Raw genomic sequence first — 10,219 nt, 5'->3', positions numbered from 1 at the left:
CCCCAAATCCTGCCCCAGCCCAGAAGAACACTGTATCTTTAACCTAGAAGATGAAGCGCATCCAGGTTCTGTCGGGTACAGTTTGGCGGACATTGTGTGAACTGTGATGGTCTTTGCCCCCCACTCTGCTGTGAACCAAACGGATCCTTGTCAGCCCACAGGAGTGAGGTGAATGAGGCCGGATCGCCAAAGGGAGCTGCCAGGAAGTGTTTTCTTGGCCTACTGTCTTCTCCTGAAGAAGAAAACGAGTGTGTGTTCTCCCAGTTTTGTCATCCCAAGTGTCTTGGACTCCTGTGATGATCGCATACTTTTTTTCTCATCTTTTTTCTTTGTACAGGATTCAAGTAGATGGTTGAAATGCTGCCCTGTTTATATATACAGTTTGTGGTTGAGCCACAGTTCAGCGTGGAGTCATTGTGAGCGGAGCATTTGGCACTGGTACAGAACTCCTGATGAAACACTACTAATAGGTTACAGCACCCTAAACAAGGACGTCTGGAGGCTAATCAGCCATTTTTTTTATTCGTGTACCATCGATGTGATATTTGGACCACTGTTTCTCCAGTGCGGTGGGTAGTCTGTTTGTTTAAATGCCGTTTGTGTGCACTGGATGCTTGGTTTCAAAGGGAAAGGCCTTTGTTTTGCATTTGCTGCAAGAGACAAGCTATAAAGTGTTCTGGATGTCCTCTTGCAGTTTGGAGACGTTGGCTCGAGGACGATCAACTCTGGGAATGAAGGTCTGTACAACACTCAGGAGGGCCGAGGGGTTTGTGGTCTACATCAGCCAGTGCAATGACTTATAGAATCCCAGATATTCCCTGACAAGACAGAAGTAATAAAAAATAAAAAGCAACGAGAGAACGGTTTAAAAAAGATTATTTCATTCCTCCACAAATATGTTGTGCCTATGTTTGTCCATGACAATCAACATCATGGCTAGATGCTATGTATGCAAGGAACGTTATTGCCACAGTCCTGCTGTTTATTCAAGAGGACAGTAATGTGTTCATGTTTGTGAGTTTCCACAGCGCAGGCTACAAGGTGGTCTCGTACTCCAGATGCTCTTGAATCAATGTGTCGTCTTTATATTGGAGGCGTGGCGGGGTCGGAGACGAGTCGATGGCCAGGATGGCTTTACGTATACTCCTGTCCAGTACGTGCCTCTCCCAGGCAGGGTAGCGGTTCCTGCACAAGTCTATTTTGATAACTGTCTCCTCCAGGCGCGGGGCACGGGAGGAAGGAGTAGAGGGTGCTGTGGGCCGCACCTGAAAGACGGGCACACAACCGTCCCGCTCGCTGTACTTGGCCTCTCGGTCAGCGTCCCTGGCTAGCGTGCCTCCGCGGTTGGAGCGCAGGGAGTTGGTGGCGCCCTCAGGGGGCAGCGTGAAGGTAGCGGTAGGGTCCTCGAGCTGGACCAGGCTGGCCGAGCGGCCAAAGCGTGGCCCATTGGGATGGAAGAAAGCATAGTACATGAGCATGAAAACAATGCCAGTGAAGAAGCTAGAGAAGATGACGCACAGGGCGGGCACGGCAAAGGCGTCTGTGCTGGGGGGTGAGCGGTACAGGTACCACAACGCGCTCAGGGCCGTGTTCTCCAACAGGATCATGAAGTAATAGATGAAGAGACGGCAGCGGGTGCGTCCCTCCTTCACGTTGAACCAGCTGAAGATATAGATGATTCCCACCACCATGTCAAAGACGATCTCCTCCCACTTGGTGATGCAGAATTCGGTCTCGCAGTGTACGATCCAGAAGGTCATGATGCACCAGTGCAGCACGATGAAGATGCCGAAGTAGAGCTGAAACACGGAGGCGAAGAGAGCGAAGGTCACTACGCGAGCGGCGATGGTGAAGAAGTGCCAACAGAACTGGATGATGACGGCAAGGTAGCTGACGGGCTTCTTGTCATCGCGGGAATCACGTAAGGCTTTCTGATAGGAGGCCAGAGCCCAGGCCAGTGACACCAGAGAAGCAGCCGCTGTTATCCCTGAAATAAAAGGAGAGATGTGTTGATTATGGCTGAACATCACAATACTGTGCCCCTGTCAATGAACCAAAGAAATATGAGCACATAGAAAACTACACACAGTATTTATGTGCAGTATGTTAAGAAAATGTGAAATTATTTAGTGTTTTCTTTAACTGAAACGTGTCAGCTCCTATAATCCAAGTTATGAAACAAAAGAATTCCCTGTATGGGTTTTTGTTTTTTATATTTAAAAGATATGACATAGTTAAGTAATATCACACAAGCAAGAGTGCCGTTTTCCTGAATATTAGCGCATAGTGTGATCATGAATGTGATATTAACTTTATCCAACAGTTCAAAAAACATGAAGTTATTATTGAGTGAGTTACATTTTAGATACAATATTATATATAATAGTTCCAAACAATGCCAGAGTAGAACATTTGTGCTTCTCAGAGCAACACTGCAGCGCTTTGTTCCTGAATGAATGTTTTTGAACAAATCATTTCAGCCAATGATTCAATAATCCATTCATAAAGACAGTCACTTGCTTCCTTTCTAAATGAATCAGCCATTTTGAACAAATCGTTTGAATTAATTATTCAATGAATCACCCATTAATCACTCATTAAGATAGGTAATTGCCACCTCCTATTGGTGATTTTAGTGTGATATTTCTTTATCCATGACAGGCCTAAATCAGCCAAGGTACCAGCATAAAAACACTAAGCAAAATATAGTTTAATTATCATAATCGAAAAAATTAAATATTGAGATATAATTTTTTGTCAGTTTCGCACACCTCTTTCTTACCATGTCTTTTTTAAAATGTATTTATTTATTTGTTTTTATTTATTTTTGTATATATTTGTACTCTTACCCAGGCCCAGATTTTTTTTAGGTTCCCAAACTATGAAAATCCATTATAAAAATGTATATACTGTATATATAATGTCCTTTCCATCACAACCAGCAAAAATTTTAGTGTACTTGTTTACCAAGGAGAAAGAAGCCAAGGCATTGAACAGCTTGAGATTAAACATGAAATGTGTTGTGTAAAACAAAGAAAAATATAAATGTAAATATCACTTGAAAGCATATTTTTGCATTTCCATTATGTAAATAGAAAAAAGCCAGTGCATTTCATGTTAACCAGCTATAAATGTAGCTTGACATGTGAAGCACTTCTTGCCCAGATACAATAGGATACTGGTTTCAGACGCAGAATAGGAAGTGCTCACCAAGGCATGCAAATGCATTTATCTCGTTACTACATCTTTATGTATTCCTGACTCTGGAGAATACAGTCGGAAGTGGGTTAATGGAGTAGCTTGACCGAGGAAGTGTCCATGAATGGCTCGCGCTCTGGTGCGTGTCACGTGCAACCCTCCTATAATGAATTTGTTTGCAATTTCATATCTAGACCCTCTGGTGAGTCACACCACACCGAGGTATACAAGCTCTGGCCCTAATCAAAGCTGATAAACGGTGACTCAAGAGATGTGGTTTATTTTGATGAGACTTGTGTTTTATTTTCTCTTCAGGGAAAACAGCCTCTGTGGAATTCTGCTTAACGGCACCTTTCCACATTTATGACTCACTGGCCCATGAGTGAGATGTTATCCATCATGTTCCAAAAAACTCGCTTACGCTTAATGGAGGAGGCTTTACAAGCCATCTGCATCAGATGGAGTACAGTAAAGCAGCCAGCAGTGACTACAGGTGCGTGAAGCCCGTCTTTACCACTGTGACACTCTGTTCTCGTGGAGTTGTCTGCCATGGTTATGTGCTCAAGCTGCTGGAGTGATCAGATTCTTGTAGGAGTGAGTGAGACAGAATACAAAGATTCCACACACTGTCCAGTTTATCCTCACTGAATCACTGCACAGTAAAAAGTGTTACATTCAAGTTTAAGATTGATAAAATATTAAAATAGTAGTACTGTCTAGACAAGTTCAGCAGCACCAAAAAGTATTACCAGTGAAAAATGCTGTCATCATTTACTCACCCACATGTTGTAATAAACCTGTGTGACCTTCTTCTGTGGAACACATTTAAAATGTTGCAAAAGATTGCTATATCAAATAATTGCACAACTGTTTCAACACTGATAATAAGAAATGTTTCTTATCACCAAATTAGCATATAAGAATGATTTCTGAAAGATCATGTGAAAATTCAGGAATACATTTTACATTTCAAAATATATTAAAACAGAAAGCAGTTGTTTTAAATTGTAATAATATTTCACAATATTACAGTTTTTACTGTATTTTGATCAAATAAATGCAGCCATGGTGAGCATAAGAGACTTGATAATAAAATAATTCTCATAATAAACCAAATAAAAATGTTTAATATTGGGAATAACACATACAAGATTATTCAAGGGGAACCAAACATTTCAACATAAATTTAGAAAAATACATGTATGCAGTTGAACCTAGTCTCATTTTTCATTTAATGTTTCTCTATTATCAATTAAAATGTTTAGCAGTTATAAAATATTGTGCTGTCTTTCATCTGTAGTAGCACATGGCATCACCAAATTAGCATATAAGAATGATTTCTGAAAGATCATGTGAAAATTCAGGAATACATTTTACATTTCAAAATATATTAAAACAGAAAGCAGTTGTTTTAAATTGTAATAATATTTCACAATATTACAGTTTTTACTGTATTTTGATCAAATAAATGCAGCCATGGTGAGCATAAGAGACTTGATAATAAAATAATTCTCATAATAAACCAAATAAAAATGTTTAATATTGGGAATAACACATACAAGATTATTCAAGGGGAACCAAACATGTCAACATAAATTTAGAAAAATACATGTATGCAGTTGAACCTAGTCTCATTTTTCATTTAATGTTTCTCTATGATCAATTAAAATGTTTAGCAGTTATAAAATATTGTGCTGTCTTTCATCTGTAGTTCGCAGCACATGGCTCTCTCACATATTAAACCTGAAATGTCTCTTTCTCTTGTCAGAAAAAAAGACTAATAAATCTGAAATTCTCACTGCATTGAACTGTTCCTGAGATACCAAGACAGACTTTGAATTCATTAGTTCCCTCATTAATTCTAAATGAAAACCAAGTGTAAATATGCTCTTCTTTACCTCTCAGGTTGACATTCATACCCAAATCATATCAAGACTATACACAGTTTTCAAAATAATGTCCTTTTTATCGCCCTTCTGTATAATGCTGTGTAGTGCAAGCAGAAGAGAAGTTGAGATAACAGGAAGCTTTAGTGCCAATCAGTTCCTTTCAAATGGCATCAGTAAAAATGCAAATTCTCACGTTCCGAAGATAACACCATCGCGGTCCACGGCCATGAATAATTGAATGAGTCCTCATGTGAAATGATGAATGTGCAAAGATGTGTTCATTTGTGTCCAAATAAATTTGTACACAATTTGAGTATTATTTTCATTTTGCAGAGGCTGCAGGCTCACTGTTTGTCAAAGGCTGTGACAGACAGATTTGCTATTTCTCTGCCATCTGTATTCAGATGAGCTGTGCATTATGAACACTCTACAGCAAAACAAGCAGATGATCAATGATAAAGATATTCATTGATAGCATAAGATAGCACATTCATAACAGAGAATGTGCACCCTGGGCATCTATTTTATTAGTCTGAAGAGCGATTAAATGCACAGAATTGTATCTGTGGAAATGACTGTGTGATGTCGACACTCCCAGAGCGAGTGGCGAGCAGTGGTCGTGTCCTCTGTGGAGCTCCTTACAACAGGAGGACTGCGAGTGTGGAGGGGTACTCAACAGTCTTTACAACAGGAACACAGTCACCAATTAGCAGACTGCAGTTCAATTCTGGACCCGATATTTGGATCCATCCAGATTGTGAATAACTTCTCATAAATAAAGAGCATTATAAACAACATTATTTCTCTTGTTTACACAGCTGAATCTGAAGCAACATGACAATACAAACTATTCAGCTACCATTTCATTTACAGTGAATCATAGTAAAATATTCTCTTCAAATTTGTGGTTTACAGGCAGATTCTATACTGGACAATGCAGTAGGATTCTCCAGTTCCTATTCTACTATTTACTTTTACAAGGTACTGTGGTTCTCAACCTAAAAATTTGAATCAGGTGATTCTAGATGCCCTAAAAATTTGTGATTAACTCCACTGTCAACATCCAGATTGGCTTAGCACTTATCTATGGACTACTCTCCATTCCAGCAAATTATCTAAAATAAAATGCCCCCTGACATACATTCACTGACATACAGTACCGTTCAAAGTTTTGAAGTTGGTAAGATTGTTTTTAAGAAATCAATACTTTCATTAAGCAAGGATACATTAAATTGATCAATAGTGACAGTAAAGACATTTACTGTATAATGTTACAAAAGATTTTAATTAAATGCTGTTCTTTGAACTTTCTATTTATAAAAGGTCCTGAAAAAATGTATCACCGTTTCCTCAAAAAGATTAATCAGCACAAATGTTTTCAACACTGATAATAAGAAATGTGTCTTGAGCACCAAATCAGATATTAGGATGATTTCTGTAGGGTCATGTGACACTGAAGACTGGAGTAATAACAGCTGACAAAGTAGCTTTGCATCACAGGAATAAATTGCATTTTAATATATATTCAAATACCAAAGAGTTATTTTAAACTGTAATAATAATTCACAATATTACTAGGAGCCCAGGACCCCTCTATCTATCTATCTATCTATCTATCTATCTATCTATCTATCTGTCTGTCTGTCTGTCTGTCTGTCTCTCTCTCTCTCTCTCTCTCTCTCTCTCTCTCTATCTATCTATCTATCTATCTATCTAGTGTTTGTTTATACTGTGAGATTTTTTCAATAGCTTATTTACGTGTTTAACCCACTTAGATTAAATCTGGCCCATTAGTAGCTGGAGAGAGCTGAGGGGGTGTAATGACTACTTTGCAAAGTGGGGTAATTAACTGACAGAGGCCAGGCTATAATTCTTATTCTGTGGGCTATCTGGCCTGTGGCTCGGATCTGGTGCTGTCTATGACAGTGAGGGTGCATGTATTCCTCCCTCCCTCCCTTGTATCCTGCGCACGTGCAGCGCATCCTGAGGAAGACGGTCGCCACGGGAACCTGCCACGGTCCAGCGTGTGAGGCTGCGAGAGCGGCAGCAGTGACGTAATGCTCCTTGCTGCTCATGAGGGCTGCAGTAATTTGGAGAGGGGAGGAGACAGCATGTGTGTGTGAGTGTTGTGTGTTTGTAGGGTGTGTAGTAGCAGCAGGGTTATGCAAACCACAGCATCACTGCAGTATCTTCTTCATCTACTTCTACAGGCCCTTCAAATCCGTTCACATTAAGGGAATAGTTTACCAAAAAAAGAAAATTCTGTCATCATTTTTCAACATTTGCTCACCCTCATGTCGTTCCAAACATTCCATGTTGTTATTTTATCTGTGTACACAAGAAAAGAAGAATTTTTAAAGGAATCTTCCTCACACCAATCTATTGTATGGCTTTAAAAACAAAATCTCAAATATGGTGCATGTCTTATGGACTACTTGCTTTTATTGTGTTTTTTTGTCCTTTTTTGGGGCATGTGTCTGTATAGAAAAGAGCTGCATGAAGATTCTTCAAAAATTCTGCAAAACAAACAATTTATTTTTCACTCTAACTTTATTTTATTAAATTCAATATTTTTATTTAATCTTTCTCACTGCAAATCTATTAATATTACAGTTTCTGTTGGCACATATGTTTCCCATACCAACATATGGCTGGCTGATTTGACAAAAATGTTACAATTGCACCTGATCGCCCCTAAAACAGAAATGCAGTCAAAACAGATGGTTGGGCCACAACTTGCCTGAAAAACGTGTTTGTTTGTTTTTTGCTCCCAACAGTGGAGGTATACTAAAAAACATGTATGGTACAGTAATATGATTTCATCTGCAATGACAAAACTCAATTAGAAAGAGAATCAGTGGCTAAGGTCTATATGAAATATGAGACCATCAGCAATTTTGAGATGTGAATTTGGCACATAGTAAGCATCAAGAACAAATTTTGTTGAAATGAAAGTTTGGTGCTTCTTTGATTTTAAATACAATTAAAAACAGATTTAAATTTTTAAAAAATCTCAGTTGTAGACTTCAATTACAGTAACATTGTTTTAAGAGAGGGATCTTCAAACTTTTCCATGCTCATGATGGAGAGACACAGTTGTTTCATAATGTATAAAATTGTATTTTAAGCCTGACCTATAATAACATGTGTACAGTATCATATAAATGTATTTGCATACTTTTTATGATTTGTACATGGTGAAGCCATAAAATAAACATTAATGATGTAAGAGCCCTGTTTGAAATTTACAATAAACTTACAGTTGATTCTTATGATGCTTCAGTGATTACTTATGTAACTAGAAAAAAAAATATTGCAAAATCAGTACAAAACATTTAATGGTGTGACAGGGGACACATTTCTGTTTATGACATACAGACAAAAATTATTGAAATGTGAAGAATAGTTATAGAGAAAGAGTTGTTTCCTGTAGTTGCGAACAAAACAGTCCACTGGGTACACATATTATAAGCAAGGCTTTTTCCTACGCTGAAGTGTTGCAGGAAATGGTTAGGCTGAGTGGCCCATTAGTTATGTGAGCAGGTAGAGACATTTTATTTCTGGCGGGGGTCTAAAGAGGAGCTACGTAAGGGAAAATAGTGAGAAAAGATATGGCCTTACTGACTGACAGCGTCTTTTACTGCGACAGTTACTGGTAAAGTTAGGAAGGATGCATTTTTAGAGCGAACAAGGGACAGCCTGAGTAAGAGAAACACAAATCAAATGCGTCCTACATTTCACCACTGCGTGTCTGCCGTCAAATGGTACACAAGTTGTTTTGTCTGTTTAGAAGACACTGAGCTTTTGAATTATGACTGTACTGCTGGGTTAAATTTTTACACTTTGCTCAATGTTGTTATTTGACTTGTAAGCGTAGGAGCGACAAATCTCAAAGGAAAGTCTCAGATGAAAGAGTTTGGAGCATCAGACGGCTCTCTGCTCTGCTCTACCAAACACCACGAGCAAAACTGCCTCCAGACCCGCTCCCACTGTCACACGGAGCAGACGCTCAGATCCTCACGCTCAAAAAAAGAGGATATTCGCAGCTCTGTTGCATTAGAAGCCCAGGACCCCTGCTTACATAAATCATTTCTCAGCCTTGATGGGAGTAAATTCTGACAGTCCCTGGGCACTTTTGTTTATGGAAGATTATGAAGAACAGAAGACAGCACATAAAGGCACTGAAGCTTTAACTGCTAGGCAGGGCTCTGCAATCCACAAAGCGCAAAAGCACAAATCAACAAAATAGCTATTTATGAACAGCTCTGGTAACATGACCATTTTTTATGAGTGTTGGTTAATGGAGGCTGACTGAAAGGTCACCACAATGTCAAGCTGAAGGTTTTAAGGTGTCCCCTAAATCTACCCTAGTGTTCTTAGTAGCAATGAGAAACATGACAAGAGATTATCTTCTGTTCTAAAAGTCTGGCTCTGTCAAACTACGTAACCCTTTCCACTTATGGCCCTTTTCCACTGTGTGGTACGACTCAGCTTGGCATGGCTCGGCTTGCTTTTTCTACTGCAGTTTAGTACATTATAGACTGATTGTTATAGTTGCGCCACCACCTCGTCTACTGACCGCAATACAGCCATTTCTTTTTTCATGTTGCGTGCAATGGTCGTTTAAAGCAAGTCGTTTAAAAAAAGTTGTGTGAACAAATGATACTGCGGTGGCTGTTGCTGACTATTTAAAGGGGTCATATGATGTTGCTAATAAGAACATTATTTTGTGCATTTGGTGTAATGAAATGTGTTTATGCGGTTTAAGGTTAAAAAAAACACATTATTTTCCACATACTGTACATTATTGTTTCTCCTCTATGCCCCGCCTTTCTGAAACATGTCGATTTTTACAAAGCTCATCGGGCTGAAAAGCGAGGTGTGCTCTGATTGGCCAGCTATCCAGTGCGTTGTGATTGGCCGGATACCTCAAGCGTGTGACGGAAATGTTACGAAATGTTGCGTTGCATCGTGTCCTCTTTTGGAAGGCCAAACAAACTATTTTCGCTTTCACAACGAAACACACAGCATCTTCACAACATGGCGGTGGCGGTGGCAGCAACAATAAAGTTACACCTTCTTTCTTTGCGCGAACATTTGGGCGGAGTTATGCAAATCTTCCCACATAGTGA

General features: G+C 39.2%; 1 protein-coding gene across 1 annotated transcript in view; it reads right to left on the bottom strand.

The window, feature by feature from the left end:
* Window positions 1-22: 22 nt before the first annotated feature.
* Window positions 23-10,219, bottom strand: part of LOC107714844 (XK-related protein 4-like) — a 64,902-nt gene continuing 54,705 nt past the window's right edge. Inside the window, exon 3 of the mRNA XM_016520810.1 lies at window positions 23-1,987. Coding sequence (XP_016376296.1) covers window positions 1,035-1,987 — 953 coding nt within the window. The 3' untranslated portion in view covers window positions 23-1,034. The remainder of the gene's footprint in view (window positions 1,988-10,219) is intronic.

Source organism: Sinocyclocheilus rhinocerous, unplaced genomic scaffold (genome assembly GCF_001515625.1).
Source record: "Sinocyclocheilus rhinocerous isolate Xijiao unplaced genomic scaffold, SAMN03320098_v1.1 scaffold1350, whole genome shotgun sequence".
NCBI lineage: Eukaryota > Metazoa > Chordata > Actinopteri > Cypriniformes > Cyprinidae > Sinocyclocheilus > Sinocyclocheilus rhinocerous.
Note: the sequence above shows the minus strand (reverse complement) of the source record. Positions and strands in the feature narration are given on the sequence as shown.